Here is a 22,361-nt window from a genome sequence, read left to right as displayed (position 1 = left end):
GATTACTTCAATAATGTGCTGCATTGTCAGTAGTTATGTACTAGAAGTTTAGCCCTGATAAAGCCAGGGCTAGTGCAGAGAAAAAAGCCAGTTTTGAAATACAGAAGCTGATGGACTGACCTGATAAATGCTTCAGTCAGATACTTTCAGGCTGTTTCTTTTCCAGAGGTTCACATCCATGAGAAATCACAAAGGTCTCAGTCAGCCTGAGGGATGTTTTGTGTACAGCTGGCACAGTGCCCTGCAGGGAGACTGCTGTCCCTCCCTCCAGGTACATCTGGAATGGGCTTCCCCACATCCCTGTCTGTCACTTGGCTGTTGTGTTTGCTGATAGGAGCTGCCATCTCTCCTCTGTTAGGTGGGAGGGTGATATGTTAGCTCCAGTTTTTAATTCCCAAGATGAGACATTACCATGCAGTAAATAAGACACACTTAAAAATTGTTTGGCTGGATCGTTTCATTGGTTCATTAAAGGTTTTACACAGTTCAGTTGAAGAACCCTGTGGCCTGTGACACTGCTGTGGTTGTGGGCAGGTATTGGGTGAACAACTGTGACAGAGCACTAGCCTTTACATTAACAGCAGCAGTCTGGCAGGGAGCAAAGGCACAGCTGCCAGTGCAGAAACATGGAGGTAAGACCTTGTTCATGGCAGCTATAAATCAGTGCTAAATTCCAATTATGAACATGATGTTGAACACTTCATTTAACTATGGGGTTGGTGGGGTTTTTTTCCTCCCTGGCCCCCAGGGGTGGCTCTGTTAGCCCTGCTCCATGTAAGTGGTGCCTTGTGCATGCCCTGTATGCAGGCAGGTGCCCTGCATCCGCAGGGTGTCTGGGCTGGCCCACAGGGTCAGCAGGGTCTCCAGCTGGCTCATGGCTCCAGGGTAGGAGTGGGGCTGGGTCTGGCCCCTGCAGAGCTTCAGGACTTGAGGTGTGTCTGGGGGCCTGTTAAAGTTCTTGCCTCTCTGGACTATCTAGACAGGAACTATGCACATCCAGAACCTGGGAACAGCTCAGAGATATGGAACAACTGGGCTGAGCGAAGTGGCTGTAGTTTAAAATGTTTATTCGTGGTTAAATGGATTCCTTATCACCAGTGATAAGTTATATGCAGCTTGTAGGAGACCTGGTGTCTGCATCCAGCTCAGTGTTGCTGTCTGCAGTATTTAGTTTAATTCCTGTATTTCTATATTGCTGACTGAGCTCTTCTGAATCCTTTCCTCTACTTGCTGATGTTTTTCTTTGTTCCTGAAGCTGTCACCTCAAGACTTTTCAGAGGTGTTTGGTGTGCTTAGTTGGGCAGTGAAGTGACATTCAGTGACTGGAGAGAAAATGATGTGGTTTTTTTAATCAGTAACTGGTATAAATATTTTTATAAATTATAGAAATATATGAAATATTTTAGGAATATTTCATACAATTTTGGTTTCATTACAAGGGCGCAGGTATAAAATTATTACAGAGGAAGACTTGATTTCTACTGTGTTTTATACAGCACCATCTGATGTGTGTGTGAATCCTAAAAATGGCAGGATTTTTTCCTGACTAGTGTAGGAATCGTGTTTTAATTTGTATCAAGCTAGAGAGTGAGTGTTCAGAAAGTGAGTGCAGCTGCAAGCAGTGTACATGAGGCAAGAGGCAGCTGCTGATTTTGTCTATGAGCCATTCAAACCCAGCCAGTCCCAACTCTCCAGGTCCGTACAACTTTGTTATTACGAATAATCAATAAAAATGTGTTCCAGCATAAAAATAAGGCAGTCAAATGTTTATTAGCATGATGTCATAGTTCAGAACACCATTATTTCAGTGTTTGCATATTATGCAAAGACATTGGATGGATTTTGCAGTGTTACCTTTTATCAAGGAATAGCTGCATTGCAGGCACTGTGTGGAGAAAGGTAATGCAATTTTTTGATCAAGTGACCTACAGTACAGAAAGTGATTTGACAGATGAGATGGCTGTAACACCTTAATGTTACTTTATGGGTGGGGTAGGTATTGGTCACCTTTTCCCAACACATCAACTGACTGCTGACAAGGGGGTTCTAAAGACACAAAGGGAACGTGTGAAACTGGTGCACAGAAACCAAGAAGGCTGTTTCTCATTTAACAGTGTATACATTAATAAGGGAAAAATCAACCAGCATAAAAATGAGAAAATTATTAACTGCTTTCCATTATTTAACCATCTTATTTCTATCTTAGCCTTCTTAAGTGTTGGAGCACTTGGAAAAAAAAAAAAAAAATGTAACTTTCTCCAGAACCACTGAACAGTGGAGTTTCATTTCTGGAGAAAAAAGAAGTCAGCATCTCTGCTGACTCAAAGCTGATAATGCTGCTTTTACAAAGTAGTCCACTTGTACTAATCTGAGCTGGAGGAGAGCTTGTCTCAGCTTTTCAGTGTATTTGTGCTATGGTTCAAGGCTTGTGGAGAGGCAGTTTTGCCACTGAATGGGAGAATTCTTTTAGAGTAACTGATACTTCATGTCCAGTTTGTTTTGGTTGATTATAGTTTCTGTACTGAAATAATTGCTCTTGCCCTCAGGGGTTCTGGGTGGAAGGCTTTCCTTTTATACTATATATACTTTATGATATTTACAGTTAACACTAATGCATTCCCACTTCTACTGTTCTCTCTCTATTCTTGCCTCTAGCTTGTCTACCTAAAATAACTGTTCTGCTTTGGGTGCTGAAAGGGTTCTTCCATCTTCAGAGCTGGTATCTGCTATTCAGAACTGGCTCAAGCTGAAAATGAAGAAGAGATGAAGTCCAGGTAAATAAAGTACAAGTCATGTGTAATGCAACCTCTCATTACAATGAAATGCAAAAAATCTATGAAGGGAAAAATAGCATCAGATATATTTATGATATCAAAAAACTGTGGGGAAAGTACTCCAGCATTTTTAGATATGGTTTTATCTTAGATCGCTGAACTGAAATAAAGATGTGAGGTTCTCTCATATTTGATAAATTCACATTTAGGAGGAAAAGGGCAGCATTATTTCTAAAGTTTATGAGGTCTGGGTAGTTCAGCTATTCAGTGGAACATCCTTGATAAGCATGAATTTCTAAGAAATAGTGCAAAGGAAATTTCTGCTGACAGCCACTTTCTGTTTTGCTCTCATGACCGTAGCTGGTTATCAGTTACTGTGCATGAGTAACCCAACCATTACAGACTCTTTCACTGTGTCAAAACTAATTCTCCCTTAGTTTGGTCTGTTCAACTTCCTTCTCTTTAGAGTGTTTACATATTTAGAGACTTAACTCATGTCTTTCCTCAGCCCTTCCATTTTTTCCCCAGGACTGTTCTCAACTCGTTCACAATTTAAGTAAAACATGATGTCCAAAACTGGATACATAAAATAAGCTAGATAGAGAAGAAGTATTTCTTATCTTAAATATGTTTATTCACATGTACATCCCCAATGTACTTTGCTTCTTTAATAGTGTGTTCTCATTAACTGAGCTTGTGATCCACCTTCATTCCAATCTTTTTCCTCAGAAATGAGATAATGTAAACTGGCAGCATTAGCTGACTTCAATCATTCAGCTACCAGGCTATTCCCAAACCTTATTGTCTGAATACTGAATATTGTGTTGATTCACATTTAACAAAATTTGTCTCTGTATTTCATATTTATATGTTGAGAGCTAAAACCACTCACTGCCTACAGGATGCTACCCAGAAATGTCCTGATCATCTACTGCTTAGGAGCTGAGTGAACTGAACAGCTCGGGCAGATACTGACATGCGGCGTTGTTGCAGCATGTGGGAGTGTGATGTGATGCACTTACACATACAGTGAGTGTTCTTTTTTTAGGTTTTTATTTTATGGCCAACAAATCCATCTACAAATACTACTCCCTTCCTCAATGGGTAAGAAATCAGCTAATAATTGTAGATTTTTAAGGCATACTACAAATGGGTTTGTAGGCATCAGCTCACTCTTTTGAGATAGTAGTGAGTTTACAAATGCAAATAAATAATGCTAAGTCTTAGCAAAGCATGGAGCATAAAAGGAGTAAACACAGAAGTGCTTCATTTCAAGCAAAAGCATAATTGGCTCTTCTGCATGATCCTTCCATTTATTTGGTGTAAATGTTCCCACTGCAGTCTTGTAAAAGTATGGAAAATATGGTAAGTTACTACTTGGGCAAGAGTATCAATAATGCAACTCCAGTTAGCAGCACACATGGCTCCAGTGACTTTTGGAGAAGGAACTGTGCTGTTCTGCAGCAATGTGCAGTGCAGCAGTGTGTGCACTTTCACTGAAACGTGAGGCTCTGTAATGAATTTGTACAATAACTACAGATGTGGGCAAGGATTGTAATGACAAAAATTTGAAGCAACTGCTACTGCTCCATTCAGGCTTTTCATCTTCCTTAGCTGTATTCTGGGAATCCACTTAAAACTGCAGTCTGGCTGACAGCTGCGTTAAAACACAAGTATTGATAATCTGGGTATTCGAGGTTGAAAACATAGACAAATTTCATTATTAGAAGCTGAAAAGTACAAAAATGTCTCTTGAGTATTTTGTGTCTGTATAATATGTATTGTTGTTAATGTGACTCCCAAATGCATTATTCAGACCAAAAAAAGATGGAACTAGAAATAGTATCCAAGAGGAGAAGCTCCTAGGGACATCACACAGTATTCTGCAGGTATCCTTCTGCCTCTTTTACACAGCAGATTGGGATGAAGTAAGAAAGGCAGTACAGAATGTGCAGTGGATGGGCTCTGGTGTGCTGCTGAGTGAACAGCAGGAAGGGGAGGTAGCCAAGAAGAACACTTTGGGAATAGGATCAGTTTTGCTCATGCCCACAGAGTCACATTCATTAGCTTTGTTTTCTCATGTGTTCTTGAATTGCAGACATGCAAGTACTGGAGCAATGCAGTCAGAAATGAAACTTACCACTGTGGAGGGATTTCCACAGGGACAAAATTCCGGTTGCACAAATGAACAAAAGCTGCTGCTATGGTGCAGGCAGCCCCCAAGGCTGGGGAGTCACAGGTGTCCTGTGTACACATGGTGTAGAATGGCTCGGGCTCCACCTGGGCAAAAAGGGATGAGTTAGGGGAGCAGGGGGACCTACAGGTAAATCCAGAGGTTGGGGTTGTGTCCCCTTGCTCCTGCCTACTTAGGACCATTCATAAACCTTTATTCCCTTCCTAGCAGTGAGGAGGTTATTTCTGTTTCCATATTCTAGACCTATATCCTAAAGAGTAGTGCAGTCATGCCACTACTCTGTGGATGTCAAAAACTTCCCTTTATATTTATGATGATAAAACCACCTTTTTTTCTATCTGGATTGCTGTTTGTTTACTTCTAAAGTTCTCTGCAACTAAACTTCCATATCCTTGCAATGGTTATGTGTCTTCCTTGGAAGAATGACACATAATTAAGACAGTGCTTCTAGCTGAAGTTCTACTTACAACTTTGAAGCAGTTCCTAAGAAGTGAATGTGGTTCTTCAAAAAACACTTTACAGATGTTTTGCTTCTCTGTAATTGGACATGGCTTCTCTTTCTTTGGTGCAAGACTGCACTTGTTCACCTGAGAAAACAGAATTACGGAAGTTGGTGGATTTGGGGTTTTTTTTACATACATCAGGGTCGTAGGACAAGTTCTTCAGATATCCAGTGTGAGCTGGTTTGAAGAAAGATATGGGCAGCTCAGTACTGTGCTCTAATGTTTATTGTTCATTACTGTTGAGAGGCACTTTGCAGATTAGCCAGTTTCCTTTTCCTATTGATTCTGTTACTCGCTGAAGGATTTTGCTGTGTAGTTGCTGACTTAGAAGGCAGTTGGCTAGTTCTCTTTTCAAAGTTGTGCTTTTACTAGCTCTTTCTGATGGAGAAAAAAAACTTCAGATCCTTGTTGGGTTGGTCAAAGGTAAAGGTGGCTTTCAAAAAAAAACAACAAAACTACACCACCAAAAAGTTTTAAGCAAGTGTAAATTGTAGTTACTTTAGTTACTAAGGAAAATGAACTGACCGTTTAATCTGTGCTAACCCTCATCCTGCAGAAGTGAGACACTCAGTCCCCTTCTGTTGTGCAGCCCTGGCCTTGTGATGGTGGAGCTCTGCTGATGTCCTTTGCAAGGTCACTGTGTGACAAAGGCTGGGATAAAGCTCCTAGGAGCCAGTCAGAGTTTACAGTTCAGTGTAAACCCTTCCAATCAGTAGTGCAAGTGCAGCCATTCTGCCCCGAACGAAGGGCACTCAGGACTGCCCTGCTTCTATATGACACTAAATTTCTTATGTATTGCTTTTAATGGATTATTTTGTTCAATGTCTCTGGGGAACTTTTCCATTTTTAGGAATATATTAGAAATTAATATTTCTAGCAATTAAGAAAATTGTGGCTATGGTCAGTCACATTGTGATCCTGCCTCATTATTAACAAACATAGGCTGCAAGCTCATGAACTGTATCTCTGCAACAGCAAGAAGTAGTACAAGATACTTGAAGCAATTATCTCTTTTACAGTAAAGCACTGACATAAAGCAGAAAATGAGATTTCTGTTCCCAAAACTCGGACATCTTCTGTGAAACAGGATAAATGGAACAGTCACAAAATCTTTGTGGTAATAAGATGCTGCTTCCTTTTCTTTTTGGTAATAGATTTGTACAAGGGATTTAGAGGATCCTGTCAACATGGCTTGAGAGCACGTTAAGGCTACTTTTCTTGGTTGGTTGCATTCACAAATGGTTCTGTACAACTGCACGTTTGTGTATTTAGATTATCTTCAGCTGATGACAGAGTACATGAAGTAAGCAGAGGTATAATGTTACTGGTATAAAATTGTTACAGCAAAACAAAGAGGCTCAACATACCCACCTAGAACTAACAGCTCTAAAGAAAACTTCAAATTGTGGCCTGAGTGATGAACATACAGATTTGGCCGAGACCTGATAGCACCGTCCCTGCATTCCAGGAAGAGGTGCTTTAAGGAGGAAAACATCAAAGATACTTGGCTCCAACTTCAGTTTCTTGTGAAAGCAGCAGCAGGAGCCACCTCTGTGTTTTACCTTACCACATAGGCCAAAAATATTCAATGCCTATTTATGGGGAATTCTTAAACAGTTTTTAGCAAATTTGTGCAACCTCTTCCCTGGTTAGACACAAAACAATACAGTGTGCTGCTGTTTTCACTATCGAGCTTTAGTTCATCTAAGCCAACCAAGTGTGTCAGACATTGCCCTCTGTGCTCAGCAGCTCTGCACACAGAAGCCCCTCAGTTCATTACCTGCCAGCTGTGTGTGAACTCCTGCACATTGTCAGTGAAGGAACCATTAGGCACCATCCATTCATTTCCAGCTTCATTATCATTGGTACCAAAAAGCCCAGCTGAAATACCTGGGAGGAAATTAAAATGGAATAAAATAGGAGTTGTCCAGAGTAGGTGCAGGAGAATTACAGCAGCTGTCTCTGGGCTCTGATTATTCTGTCCAGCAGGGCTCAGCTCTAGTGTGGAAGAGGGGAAGCTGCCCAGCCTGCATTGCCATCTCATGTCTCAGCTGGTCATGGGCTTCTCCTGAGCATACCAAGACATCAGATCCATTCTCTGGTAATCTTTGGGGGGTGAGTTTTAGAATAGTGTGGGGTACATGGATAGGAATGCATTCCAAGTATACCAAAAGGCCTGTGAGGTTTTAGGCGTCCCTCTGTAGCTGTCTTGCAGGTCTGGCAAGCTAAGCCTGCTCTAGAGCAGATCTCTCAGCCGGGGTTTGGGGCTGGGCTGACTGCAGTACCTCTGCCTCTGCTTTCTGTCTGCTTTATTGCATTGAATCAACAGTAAAATAGAACTTGTTGTTCTTACTGGAATGGTGCATTCCATGCTCTAGATGGCAATTACTGGGAATGCCTAGGGCCATTTCCAGGGTGTGTATAAATGGAGAAAAACAAGTGAAGGACTGCACAGATGCTGGTACTACTGATCATACAGATAATTCAGAGATAGCAAAAATTATGAACAGCTGTATGATTGATACTCACCGTGGTGCCACCCAGCCAGAGTGACAGTACAGAGATCATACTGAAAGTCACAAGAAACAGAAACTCCTTTGTGATTAGATATTTCTATTTTGTTGGTTCCTCGCCTTGAATTCATGGTACTATTTTCAAGGGATTGATCCAGTACTTGGCAGTTCTCTTCCGTAAAGGAGAAGTTATACATCTTGGATATCTGTTTTAAAATGAAAATGCAATTTCAAATCTGTCATAGTGTAAGTTCAGTCACAGGCAAACACAGTCTGGATTTGCATGTGGGATGAGGCCAACTTAGTCCAGAATTACGGGAATAAGAACGGGGTTGTGTTAAACTTCCGAAAGAGCAGAAAGCGCAAAGCCTCCCTCACTGCCATTCTTTTAGGCCATGTCAGAGGAAAGTTGAAAAGTTTCTTTCATACACAGAGAGCAAAGAGGCAGCCCTTGAGTTAAGGGTTTTGCTTTGACGAGGTATTTTCTTTTTAAGAAGTGGTTACTTTAAAGCCCTTGTCTGAGAGTGCTTCTGATCTATGTTTTGAGAATTAATATTTTAAAAACTTCTTTTTTGTCGGTTGAAGGAAATTTCTGCCAAAAATAAAAAATGTTTGACTTGCTCTTCCTACCTTTAGTCGTGGGTAGATACTCATCACAGTCTGGTTCATCTTCACATACAGTGATCTTGAGTTCCTAGTTTCCTCATTTAGTATTACAGTGAAAGCATTGTGAACAAAATCCTTGGCAAGAAGTACACTGCACTTTGATGCCAAATCATACATTTTTCCATCAAAAGTCACAAGATGCTTGGTCCCCACTAACATAGCATGATCTGGAGAATGGCATTTCAGAAGAAACATCAGTGAGTTTTCCACAGAGCAGTAAATGCTGTGCATACTGCAACACACACAGCTTCTTGCTGGCATATTCTTAAAATAATTTCTCAACTTATTATTACACCGACATTACTACACTTACATTTTAATTAGTTACACTGTAGTTGCTCTGCAACAAAACTTTCTCAGAAACAAAGCAATTTCATTATTTATTTTTTGTTATAGATTTAACTGAGTGCTGTAAAACTTCGATAAACTTGAATTGGTATTCAAAGCTCATCTTGATTTATCATTATACGACTTGATAGTCATATTTATAAACACACACACACTATACATTCTTATGCAGAAAAAACAAGAATATTGTCTCCAAAAACGACCCTTCCAAAACAGTGCATCAAACAGCTGCAGTCCAGGAAATTCTGCTGATCATCACTCCCCTGATTTGGTCACTAGGACCTACTCAGCCTGCTGTTGTGTCTCTGTCTCTGGGGAGGAAACCATTAAAAAGGGTTTTCTGGAAAAGCCATTCTCTTTAAGGGACAGTTGGGACTGTTAGTGCATTCCTTTAGCTTTTAGCAATACTTTTACAGGCAGTACTGTCTCTGAAGTTTTGGTAGGGCTGAGCTTGCTCATCCTAAAGGCAGCAGAGGTCAAGGCACCAGTTTCCAAGCTTCTCTGCCAGGACACAGAGCCAACAGGTATGACTGGCACTGAACCGTAGTATCAACTCACAGGAGCATATGGATAAGGCAATAAATGACACTTGCTGATTTCTAGTCTCGAGAGTAGAAGTGTAAGAAGTTGCAAAATTTGCATGAATATTAAGTAGAGCAGTGTTACTGCATGTCAGCTTTGCCCAGAGTGTTGCTCTTACACATACCATCACTGTCTTACAAGAAAGACTATGTAAGTTTATAGGAAAATTATTAATAACCATCTCTATGTAAACTACTATTCCAAATATGATTTTTAAAATAAAGAATTAAGTGGAAATAGACCCAGGTACAAAACAAAGCAGCACTTTGAAAGGGCTTACGTTCAAAGGGGCTCTCCATCATCCTCCGTTTGAATCTATAGTACTCTGCAAGGATGTTGAGATTGTAGAGGTCTTGCAGAGGCCTCATTAGTTTTTCTCCAATGAGGTAAGTAGTAACATTTGCCAGCTGCAGGGACAGGTCTGCTTTAGGCAGTACTGGCAGTTTTCCTGCCACGGAACAGTTCCTGTAGAATACGAAGAGAACACCCCTTACCTGCTGAACTGATGAAATGCTATTGCATTATTATTAGAAATGTGGAAGTGAAATATTCATAAGAACTGTAGTCTGCTTAGAACAGCAAAACACAACCCTACTCTGGCCAAGAGCTGCACTGCCCCAGGCCATCTCAGGCCACTTATCAGTTACTGATAGCCTGTTTGCTGCCCAGTAGGGCCTGGCAGCCAACAGAAATAAACATTAGGATGTGATGTGCCCAAAGCAAAGAGTGGTTGGGTGGCTGTCCAGAACCCTCAGCTGCAGACTGACAGGAAGACTAACTGTGCACATACCCATTTAGAACACTGCCCAGAGCAGGGATCCTGCAAAAACACCAGTTACCAGTTACCTGGGTGAAAAACTGTACAGGTTCAGCAAGGGCTTCCGAATCTTCCTCACAGCTCTGGAAAACATGGCCTCTGCCCACCTGAGCACCTGCTGCGTAGCCTGTTGAAGAGTCAAGAGATTATAAAACAAATTTCAGTATGGCTTCAGGGCAGGGTCAGTACTTGCAGGTGAGTTTTAAATAAATGTGAAATTCTGCTTTAGTCTCTCTTGCATTTGTCACCTGCCAACCAGCATCTTGTCATGTAGAGGTTAATATCCAGAGGACAGACTCTAGTCACAATACCAACAAATAATGGACAGAAATATATTCTTCCCAAATAACATTACTTAAAGTATACCAATGCTTCACTAAGTTAATGTGCTTCAGTAGCTTGGAAAAGACTGGTATCTTTATTAATATCAATTTACCTCATGATATATCTTTTTTGCTTTTCATTTCAACTAGAAGAGCCCAGATTTATTTGTACAGTTTATTGGAATCACAATTCCTCCTCTCTATTGAAGCAAAGTAAAAACTACATGGATGACAGATTACTGCTACTGTGATTTCAACCAGAACTAGTAAAACAACCTCTCCTCTAGCTGGAAAAGTACTCTTTGAAAGCAGGGACAAATATTGCAAGAACAGTAAATCAGCTGTGCACAGGCTTATTATGTGGCAAGATAACCATACTATTTCAATAAACAAAAATAGTTAACTTTTCTGTGTAGCCGTAGTTCAAATCTGAGACTTAAATTTGTGGGCCTTGTCTTTCAAACCATTAAAAATGGAGAACTGAGTTATACCAACCATATCCAAGCTTGCTTTCACAACCTTTAATGCCACCTGGATTGATTCCATTAGCCACACATCTTTTAAAATCTTGGGCAAGAAAGCCTGGATTTTCTTCATGTGCTCTTCTGTCTTCTCTTTCCAGACTTCATCCAGTGGCTTCAAGGTTACATCGTAGTAGGCGTCCTTCAAAGTTGCTAATGGCTCTGAAGCAAACACATTAATGAGACAAACCTTTCCTGGTTTGGTACAAAGTGGCTGTTTGCTTGTTTGTTTCCACCCAATTTCCAGCATAAGTGCAGGAGGGGCACAGAAAAATGGAAGAGGCAGCTGTGTTTCCATGGCAGTCAGGCACATTGCACAGCTGTGAACTCAAAGAGGCATTTAGCTCTAACCCTGACCCCCCTACAAATACATTGCTGCTGTCCAAAAGGAACATAAGGGATGCTCTGCAATGTGCCTCCATCAGAGCTGTACTGCACAAACTGCACCTGCTGAGCAACAGGACAGTTTGGTCACAACTGATTTCAAGCATGGTGTATCAACTAAATCCAGCCTTTGAGTGGGAAGTGCCTGAAGCTAAGTGGCTCAAAGTGAGTTTTTACCCTTGTGAGAAATGAAGGTTCTTGCAGCTAAATTCCAGCTGACCACCTTTCTCAAAAGTTTCCATATGGGCCACAGTCCAGCTGAACAGTGAATTAGTGGCTACTGGATAGGCTTGGAAAAAACCAGATCAAGTGAAATCCAATTAGTACAAGCATTAAAAACTCAAGGATGGATATGAACAGCCCTTTGGGAGGAAAGGCTTGCCAGGGGACTGTTAGCAGAAATACTTCAGCTTGGGAATTAAGGGCTCGGTTCTCATCATGTATAACTCAGCCTCCTATGACCAAGAAAAAGCCTCACCACTGATTTCATTAGAAAGGTGCTCACAGAGAGCCTTTTTAGAGCTTATTGCATCAAGGCTCACACTCTGTACACTGAGAGCCAAGGTCAGCACTTTTTCCTAAATCAAAATAGAAAACCTTGTGCTGTTCAGTATGTTTCATGGTTTACAGTCAAGTTTGGTTTGCCCTGCACTGACATTGCCCCTATTCTTGCTTTGCACTGTTTTGCTTACTTTGTAATTCATTCAGCATTTGCTGGACAATGTCTTGAATTTTCTCCAGATAAAGCGGGATCTTTCTTCTCAGAACGTGCCCAATGCCACTTTGCTTCCACGCCTGGGTGACAGCTCTACCCACACTGTGCAGGAATGCTGCTGCCCTTTGCAAGGCCGCTGAAGGCCAGCCAGCTGCTTCAGACAGGAAACCAACATGCTGCACCTACAGTGGTTCCAAAAAAGAAGCAATTTCAAAACACACAGTGATCTCAAGCAAAGCTTTGACTTCATTGCAAGGCAATTCTGACTCCACAGTGTTGGTGCAGAGATACAGGATCTCCACCATAAAACATGGGTTTTGTCTCTGTATAGTTACAGGTCAGCACAGGAGTAATCATTGAAATGTTTGAGCAAAACAAAACAGCCACAGGCAATATAACAATGTTTAATTAACACTGCATGAACACTTCATGGTGTTTTCACAGATTATGTACAGATACTTACTGATCTCCTGAATCTCCACAGGTTTCCATCAAACTTCTTTATCTTCTCTATCAGTTTGGCTTTCAAAAGGCTCCCAATTTCATTAAGCTTGTTCTGTGAGAAGATTATTAAAACCTTGAATTCATTAACTTAAAATTGCTTGTGCTGGATCCAAATCATTCAAAGTTTGTACTAGTTTAAATGCCAGTAAACAGCCACAGTAGCCTCGTCTTAAGGGAAACAACTTCTGCATTATGCAGTGGATAGACATGGGAACAGAAAAGTCAAACCATGAAAAGCAAAAAGCAACCCCCAAACAGAGTATGTGAAACCCTATTAAAAGTGAAAGTACATTCAGGATTCTAATCATTAGTTTTGTAACCAACACGCTGAGCAGTTACTGCTGCTCTCACTTTATTTCCTTACCCTCCTCAGAGGACTCACCCTTTAGAAGAGGGTCCTGTATTTTCTATCTCTAGGCATGGCTGAACTTCTTAATTCTCACCATCAACGTGAATAATTTAAAAATTGCATAATTTTTCCTGGTTACTCACCAAGATTCACACCTGAAGCCTACATGGAAGGTGCTCCACCAAAATGACAAAATCAAATAATATTCTGGGAAAATCACGCTGCAGTTAACAGCCACTCAAGGGTCTCACCTCAGCCTTAAGAACTGGATCTCCACATCCATGCACTAGAAAACTCAAGCTTCCATTAGCGGCTGCTAGAGCCACTTGTCCGACGTTTTCCTGCCTTTCACCATTGATGCTGAGATAGGTGTTAATGACAGCCATTTGTTGCCCATCAGAACAAGCACTGACTTCCATTCCTTCTTCCAAATCCCCTTAGGTAATGAAAAGAGCACTTCATTTACAGGAACAACGCTGACAGGCATTGTTTCAAAGCCAGCTTTTAATTACTTAGGTGATCAATCAGAATTGGAGTGTGTTAAGTGTGGAGGAAAAAAAACCAAAACACAAGAGATAAACAGGAGAAAATTAGATCAGTGTCAGGGTCTGATCCGCCTCTTCTGTGTGGCTTGTGAATGAATTACAAATACAGATTCTCTATTGCAAAGGAAGCACTGGATTAATGTAAATCTAAATCTCTCAGTCACACTGATTTACAGGCCTTTTTTTCTACTTTAGTCTTCACTGTCCCTTGTTGCAGATGTTTCAAAATTGCTCAGCCCTTAAATGAAGGCCTGTCAGTTCCACCCAGCACACACACAAGTAATTTCTACAGAAGCACTGATGAGCATAAACAAATGGTTGGCAAAGTGCACATAGAATCTGGGTTGAGAGAGCTGAGTTGAGTCATTTCTACAGACTTCTGACTTCAGTGATTCACAAACTAATGGTCCTAATCTCAAAAACCTCATAGCACTTACAGGTGAAGACATGAACATGAGAGAAACTCCCCTGCAGAAGTGTGGGATGGCAAATCCGTAAGTGAAACAACGGCTGGGATTGTCAGCAATACGAGTTTGAGACAACTGGGATGCCACCAAATCTACTTGGTTTGCACTCAACTGTAATGTAGCTGAAATGTGGATGAGCCCCACCTCTTGCAGCTCATTTCACCTAACTCACTAACACTAATTAGGCACAACTTGAACCAACAGCCGTTTTTACCTCTCTGTTGTCAGTCAGAGCTGACTGCTGTGAGACCATCCCCTGCAGCCAGTGGTTGCACACATCCCACTTCACACATCCCAGCTGTTCCAGCATGTGCTACAGTCAGTCTTGGGAGGTGCCTCCTCTCATTTCCTTTATTGAATATGGAATGTAATGATTGTCTTAAGGCATACAACTTTAAGATGGCTAAACCAAGAGGAAATTAATCCTATCTTTTGTTACCATCTATTGTAATCATATGAAAATGTCTCCCAAACTGACCTTTGTAACAAATTTTAAGCTTCAGCTTTTCTTTATCTGAAAGACCATAGCTTGAATGAACTGAGCTAGCTCAGCACTAGAGACAGGGCCTTTCTTCCTGTCTCTTCATAGCAATGACACACATAGCTGGGAGTCACAAAATAGCTCCAGTTGGAAGGGATGCATAAGGATCATCATGTCCAGCTCCCTGCTCTTTGCAGGATGACCTAAAACTAAGTCCTGTGGCTGAGAGCATTGTCAGTGAGATACGTACCTTTCAGATAGCCCATGTAGTACTGAAAACACTCCTTGTCTTTTGAAGCAGCTATTTTTACTTTCTCTTTCTGATCAATAATCCCCTCCACCAGGATTTGGCTCTGGACAGATGAGGAAGCAGCAGTTCCTGTCAGGCCTAGCGAAATATCTTCAAAGGCTCTTAACTGCAGCCATAAAGGAAAAACATTTATTCAAAGCCACTGTACAGAATTAATGATCGTTCAGAGATGGTGCTCAAATATCGTGCTTCCCACAAAAGGGTAAGTGGTGAGGGAAGTGTTTCCCAGTGCTTGTGCACTATGCCGGAGTTACACTAAGAGAGGCACAAGCATCAGAGTGACTGGCCCAGGAGCTGAATGACTGGATAGCACAAGGCTTGTGGACAAATTTTTAATGAAAGCAATGAAAGAAACATAATGTCCCAGTCAGCTTTCTGTGAGGTTGCTAATTTGTGCCGTTTATTCCAAAACACAGAATAAAGCAAGCTCATGCAGAGCGGCTGATACTTGTTTCATCTCCCTCCTCTCTAAAGAGAGAGACATGGAAAAATAATTTAGTATTTGTTACTGATTAAATCATCATAATAATTTTGTTAAGGGGTGGTCTATTGTCTCAGTGCCTGACTATCCACATTCCTGCTAATGAAAAGTTTGGATAGTGCTGACCCCATTAGTTTTCTGCCTCACTCTGTTGTCTCCATCTGCCTCTCCACCATATTGATTTCACAGGAAATTAAAAACAAATGCAAAATTGGGGGAAGGGGGTAGAGAAAAAGGAAGATATTTTTCTCGGAATGAGCATCATATGAGCTGTTCTGTGCCTTTTTTAGTTCTTTTTTTGCCAGTTCTTTTTTCTGGCAAATGATGCTTTGTGTAAGCATTGTATTTTGTTTCCCTCTTCTGACAAGGTGAAAACCCCATACCTCACACAACAGAGCAGTTACGCTGAAGGGAAGTTATAACAGCACACAGCCTCTTAAAATTGATACACTCCACTAGAAACACGCTTACTACATTTGTGACAGCTCTGCAAAGAACTAATGTTGGTGCTTTCCTTTGTATGTCGGTCACACCACATGGACACTGCCTAACTGCTGCTTTAGAGACAGCACTAAAGAAACCAGGAGTGTTTTGTGTTGCCTGCTGTTTTACAGTCACTGCCTGCACCTGATCCGTTTGGGAGATAGATGGCAGCAGGCCTTTAAAAACCAAACCCCAGTGCAAGTAAAATAAAATAGAAACTCACTTCAATTTCCAAAGAATAATTCTTCACATCAGCAGTGCTCTGATTCTTTATGGATACTCCAATCAACCCCTCATCTCTCCCGTGACCAGCAAGGTGGAATCTGCCCTCTGACTGCAAAATGATGTCATCTTTGTTGAGCTGGTGCTTTCCAGATAAAACAATTACCTAAGTATGCACAAAAAAGGTGTTAAAGATTCCAAATTCTTCCAGACAAATGGGCTCTACTTTGAGTACTGAGAAGTTGTACAGTGACAACATTTCTCATGAAATTACAGCATGAACAAAACTTGTAGTTTCAGAAACCAGCACATCCTCCTGCTCCTCACAGCACTGTCTTCATTACAGCTTCAGTTTCTGTGCTATAACAAAGCATGTTCTGTGATTACAGCTGAAGACCAGAGGAACAGTTGCAAGAGAACTGTATTTTGTTAAAATGTCCAATGTTTTTGCTCCTACATTTCTCAGCTACTCTAGCCAGACATTTTGATAAAGTTGGGGGTGCATGGGAGGTGAGGTGAATATTGTCCTGGTTTCAACTGGGATAGAGTTAATTTCTTCTCAATAGCTGGCACAGTGCTGAGTTTTGGATTTGGAATGGGAATGGGGTTGGTTATACACAGATATTTTGTGTTTTGCTCAGTTGTGTTTATCCTAAGTCAAGGAGACTGATGTGCGTTTGTCTCCTGCTCTGCCAGTGAGGAGGTGCACAAAAGCACAGCTGGGACAGATGACCCAACCTGGCCGAAGGTATATTCCACACCACAGAATATCATGTCCAGTACATAAACTGGGGGGAGTTACCCAGAAGGGGCAAATCTGGGTTTGGGAAGGGGGGTCTGGCATCAGGCAGCAGGTGATGAGCAATTGTGTTGTGCATCACTTTGTTTAGTGTTTTTCCTTTTTGTTATTACCACTACTACTACTACTGGTAGTAGTATTAACTATTATTATTGTATTTTACTTTGTTTTCAATTATTAAACTGTTCTTATCTCAACATACAAGTTTCACTTTTGATTGTCCTCCCCATTCCACAGGGAGGAGAGAGAGAGAGGGGGTTGAGTGAGTGTCTGTGGTGCTTAATTTCCAGCTGGGCCTAAACCATGATGCCTTTGAAGAGGTGGTCCAAAAATACAGAGGCACCTGCTTCTGGAGTGGCTTGCATATACATTCTTTGCATTATAGGCAGGTCCTATCACACCTTGGTCTGGGAAAAAGTTTTCCTGTTGCTAACAAAGTGTGACCTGCTCTGACAGTAAATAAGGAAACCAAGATGTGTTTCAGCCACTGGAAACTCGAGAGAAACATTTATTGCAAGTTCCAAGTTCTGTGTTTGTTGTGAGTCTCTACAAGCAGCTCTGAGGTCCAGCATGTGCCTAAGGAAGATCATAGATGGGCCTTCAGTTTATGTGTGTAATAGAAAAATAAGGTTATGTTACAGTTCAAAAATCCATCAACTACCAGCAGAGCAATCATAAAAACCAGCAAACTTTTACCCACAGGGGAAGGAAAGCACTTTACTCCTCTCTAGTTTTCTTTTTGATCACTTATGAGCCTGTTTTGGTATTCCCCAGAAACGTGAAATTAAAAGACTTCTGAAAGAGGAAGAGGAAAGAAAGAACATGGAGGAAGTGAGGTTTACAACCATAAAAGGACGTATAGAATACACTACAGTGGCAAACAGAGCCTTTCTGCCTCAGTCCCTCAAAAGACACTGTTTATTTATTTGTTTAAGTTACAGAAGTATGGTAATTCTTGTGAAGAGTTGCAGCTGAGGAAAACTAAGTCTCCAAATGAGCAATTACATTTAGAGTGAAGTAAGTTCAATGTGTTTATGTCAAACTTACATTTGGAAGGTCACAGAACTCAAAGCTTGTATAGTAATCCAGGCAAGAGCAGTAGTTTGTTTCTATTTTACTCAGAATCTTCTGTTTGGTACATGGGGTCAGGAAAATATTTTCCAGAACAGCTTCTAACTGAAACTTATCAGGATACAAGAGTTGATTTCTCTGCAATGAACCAAGAAAACAAAGTTAAAAGATGACAGCAGGATCTTAGACACTCCTTGGAACCCACTCATCCCATCCCCAGGCTGGCTTTTGTTATTCCAGTAGCTTCAGGATTTTAATGTAACATTTCCAAAACATAACATTTCCACTTGACAATGTTTTGGCTTATCAGCTTTGTTACTGGTCCCTGTCCTACAAGGTTTGCAAATTTACTGCACAGGTGAGGCCTCTAGTTTGTAAGAGCCCTTTCTTTCTTAACTATCCTCCATTTAGCTTTCTTCCTGTGTAGAGAGATATGTAAACGGTAAAGTGAAATAATGTATCTCACCGAAAATGGTGCTCTACAGAAGCTTTCTTAAAATCCACTCAACATTACCTCTAAAATCAAAATAATTTCTCATCTACTGAGAACAGCTTCCATGAAAATGGTGAGTCAACAGATACAAGTATCTGTCAGATACAAATAACTGCCTTCTCTTACCTCATATGTGAAATTGTGTTTGAATTTTTTGTCATCCCAGTTCAGATTGAGGTATTCATTAAATAATGTAGGTCTTTGCTCGAGAGACCCGCATGCATGCAGGTGTTCCACGCTTACTATTCTCTGAAGCTGGAAAAGTGGAAAAAATTGACACATATAAGTAATTTTTTAAAAGAAGTATTCAGTATATCCTAGGGCAATAGGTTTCCTGGGCAAAAACACACCCTGTGAGAACCTCTGGATGGTCTATACCCATAAAACACTGCTTCAGTCTCTCCCAAGAAACCTAAGGGGCTGACAGGTCTGTCCTCAGGGAAAGCTGCTGCCCAAGTACAACCATGTCTGACAACATGAAACAGAATTTTTCACAGGGTTTATTTTTCTTCCTCTGAGACACAAAATGGTTGACTTCAAGGCTTTCATATGGTAACAAGTACAGAAAAAAAGTCATTCTGTGAGGACTGAACACAGGAATTTGGCTACACTCATCCGTTCCAAGGCTGCAAAACTCATACCTGACCTGCAGTGAGTGTCACACAGCCACCCCAGGCAGTGATGTCCATCCTGGATTTATCCTCCAGGCTCAGCTGGAGGTGAGCAGGCTGCCCAGCATTTCCTGAGACCTGCAGCTGAAAGCAGAGAAAGATTTGTCCAGCAGCAAGACTAGAACCAGCAGAATGACCCCCATCCAGTGGAAGAAAACAGAGCCACAGTGAAAGCTGTGACAGATCCATGTTAAAACTCAGTGGAAATCTGTGGCCTGGAAGCTCCAAACCTGAGACAAACACAGGGAAGCTACACTTCCACAACCAAGGCCATGGAAGGCTTTTGTTACCCTCTCTGGAAGCTGCCTGGGGTCTGTCATGCAAAGCAATTAATGGCACAACTGCAATAATGACCCTACAAGAGAATTTATTCCTCTGAATACGATTCTGGAACCATCCTGAGTGTTGTGCAAACACCCCTGAGCACCAAAGGGCTTCAGATGAACAAACACTGCACTGCTGGCACAGCTTATTGCTGAAAGTCTTCAGCCTCAGCAGCTGCAATGATCCACACAGTGCAGTCAGATGGAAATTATACTGTAGTATTTGATCTTGAAGGATGGTTTGTGGAGTTCCTCCTCCTCTTTTTCCCTACATGTGCTTTGCAAGTGCACTTCACAACTATATTTTAAAGCCTCTCTAGCCATGTACATTTTCACATTTGTGTTGCAATTTCCTCTACATTCCTCCAAAAATTTACATTTTCTTCACAGGGGTATCAAAGGGTTTCTGGTTTGGTTTTGTTTGTTGTGGGGTTTTTTTGTTGTTGTTGTTTTTCTTGTGTGTGCAAACTAGGAGTTTGTTCATTGCTTTATGGACCAAATTTGCCTCATTTTCATCGCTTGGCTGGTTCCTGTGCACTTCTGTGTTCCTCCCATCCAAAATGGGTCAATGCTGAAAGTGCAAGACTGTCAGCTAGGAACAGTTATACTTAAAAAGGGAAACAGTGCTGGTGGTTTGGACACAAGGGAATAACAGCACTTGGTGCTCTTTACATTTTTCAGGATGATATCTGGTTCTGCAATTCTCAGGGGTGAAAGGCACACTCACAGTAAATGCAGCATCACAGCTGTGTATTTTGCAGCCCAGTCTCATGATCTCACCTGCTGGTTGTACTTTCTGCCCCTTCTTTCTGACAGAGAATGCACCTCCAGTTGCTTCAGAGTGTAATTAAATGGGTGCACAGCAGTGGCTCTGTAGCTTGTCCAGTGTCTTCCAAACTTCAGAGAAGACGACACTGATAGCTGATCAATATCAACAGATGGAAAAGGAACTTGTGAAATAAAACACGTCTCACATACTGACCTCAAACATGCAGCCAGTAAGATTTCCCTGTACCTTGTCCTCAGAATAATTATGTGCACAATAAAGACCTTTCTGAAGTAGTGAGGAAAGTTAATGTTCAAACTAGGACAATTCTTGCTACTTGAATTCTCTGCATAGCACAGCTCAAAGCAGAACTATTCTCTGTATTTTACTAAAATCACGAACAATGCTTAAGTTTGTTGGGGCTTAATTTTGGTCTTATCTTTAGGCACTGCAGGCTGCACTGCCACAGAGTCATTAAACACAGCTTACAAAGTTAAAGCACAAGAAAAAGACATTTGGTTCATTAGGAACTAAATTCTCTTATGTTGTTGAGAGCAAAATATTTTTGTGGTAATTTAGATAGTGGTGGCATTTAAATAGTTGTGGTAATTTAAGTAATAGTAAAAAAACCCTACTGCTAAAGTAAATTTTGGAATTTTAACACTTTTTAAAGAAATCAAGAAATTCTGTGCTCTTTGCAGGCACATTTATGTTTATGTATGGTAGCATATTTTATACATTGTCTTCTATCTTTCCACTATTCAGAAAATAATGTAATACTCAGCCAAGATGCTGTTAGCAGCAAGTCAGAAAACTGTCCCCACTTAACATCCGGAAATCAACCTACCCCAAGTTCTTCTAGTTCTGTCTTTTATATTTTTAAAGAATACTGCTGACTTACTTTAAGAAAACAAAGACTGGTTTCAACTGTTCCATATTTGTCAGTCTTGCTAATAAAGAGGAGAGTGAAAGAATGAAATACAAAAGAGTTTTGACTGAATTAGTAAAGTTGAAAATGCTAAGCAAGGTCTGTGTATGGTATGTACCCCCTTCTGTGCGGGTAAATATTATTCTGTGGGGGTAAATATTCTGTGGGGGTATTATACCCATGCAACAAGTTCTTTATCCTTTTTGATCTCAACTAATGCTCACACTCGCTCACTTGTCTTAGATTTTCTTTGTCCCTAAGCTGCTTTAAGCATGACATTTGTGCTGTTCTTTCCACCTACTCTCAGAGGCCTTTACCCAGTGCTTTGAAGTTTATGCATTTCATTACCTTTGGTTAAGCAGCAAGGTGTGGGGTTACTGCAAACAAAAAAATAGTATGGCCTGAAAATACTTCCTACAAGAATATCAGCTGCTCATCTTTCATAGTCAGAACTTTGTATATATCCAAGAAGGGGGATAGTTTGCCTTATAGTTGAATTCCCTGACTTGCTTAGTGCCTTTTTTAATTAAGAAAACCCCAAAACTCTTGAGATTCCTGTCATTCTCCTGACATTTATTTGCTCTGGGCCACTGTACCTTGTCCTTCTCATTCCAAACAACAGTAAGATCATCCCGGTGACTGCGTGCCGAATGTTTCACATATAAGTTGACCCTGGCATACCATGGAAAAGGGATGGAGAGAGGATGGAGAAGTTCCACTACAAGGAAAACAAACAAGTAAGATTTCCCACCAGGAATCATGACCATTCCCAGGACATTTTCCCACAGGCAGCAGGACATCCCTTGGTTCCCAGGGAAACACGGTCTCTGCTCATACACACACACCCCCCAACCCAGCAGCCACAATGACTTCAGTGTGCTGATATCTGCCCAACATGTAAGTGAAAACAGGAACCTTCTCCCTATTTACCAGCAAAACAGGAGTTACCTGCAATAATCAGAAGATTGACAGCTACACCCAGAGCAACTTCAGCAACAACAGCCAGGGAAGTAATTTGTGTAAAACTGAGATGGCCTCACATTGGAAGGGGAACAGCCTACAACACTCAAACCAGTAAGTGCAGTTATCTTCTCTGTTTTCAGATCATAAAGCCTCAACATAAGGGTT

The 22,361-nt window shown here is 41.1% G+C and overlaps 1 protein-coding gene across 1 annotated transcript in view; it reads right to left on the bottom strand.

Annotated features, from left to right (window-relative positions):
• Window positions 1–1,751: 1,751 nt before the first annotated feature.
• The window catches only part of LOC104684974, a 75,338-nt gene continuing 54,728 nt past the window's right edge, over window positions 1,752–22,361 (bottom strand). The window contains exons 54-72 of the mRNA XM_019281641.3: window positions 21,830–21,951; window positions 20,320–20,460; window positions 19,187–19,300; window positions 18,672–18,800; window positions 18,029–18,190; window positions 16,184–16,348; window positions 14,937–15,102; window positions 13,445–13,629; window positions 12,804–12,896; window positions 12,318–12,522; window positions 11,216–11,403; window positions 10,427–10,524; window positions 9,861–10,045; window positions 8,615–8,817; window positions 8,001–8,190; window positions 7,252–7,361; window positions 5,436–5,555; window positions 4,915–5,054; window positions 1,752–2,746 (exon numbers count right to left, since the gene is read on the bottom strand). Coding sequence (XP_019137186.3) covers window positions 2,731–2,746; window positions 4,915–5,054; window positions 5,436–5,555; window positions 7,252–7,361; window positions 8,001–8,190; window positions 8,615–8,817; window positions 9,861–10,045; window positions 10,427–10,524; window positions 11,216–11,403; window positions 12,318–12,522; window positions 12,804–12,896; window positions 13,445–13,629; window positions 14,937–15,102; window positions 16,184–16,348; window positions 18,029–18,190; window positions 18,672–18,800; window positions 19,187–19,300; window positions 20,320–20,460; window positions 21,830–21,951 — 2,732 coding nt within the window. The 3' untranslated portion in view covers window positions 1,752–2,730. The remainder of the gene's footprint in view (window positions 2,747–4,914; window positions 5,055–5,435; window positions 5,556–7,251; window positions 7,362–8,000; window positions 8,191–8,614; window positions 8,818–9,860; window positions 10,046–10,426; window positions 10,525–11,215; window positions 11,404–12,317; window positions 12,523–12,803; window positions 12,897–13,444; window positions 13,630–14,936; window positions 15,103–16,183; window positions 16,349–18,028; window positions 18,191–18,671; window positions 18,801–19,186; window positions 19,301–20,319; window positions 20,461–21,829; window positions 21,952–22,361) is intronic.

This window comes from Corvus cornix, chromosome 14 (genome assembly GCF_000738735.6).
Source record: "Corvus cornix cornix isolate S_Up_H32 chromosome 14, ASM73873v5, whole genome shotgun sequence".
Classification (NCBI taxonomy): domain Eukaryota; kingdom Metazoa; phylum Chordata; class Aves; order Passeriformes; family Corvidae; genus Corvus; species Corvus cornix.
This window is presented reverse-complemented; position numbering and strand designations above follow the sequence as displayed.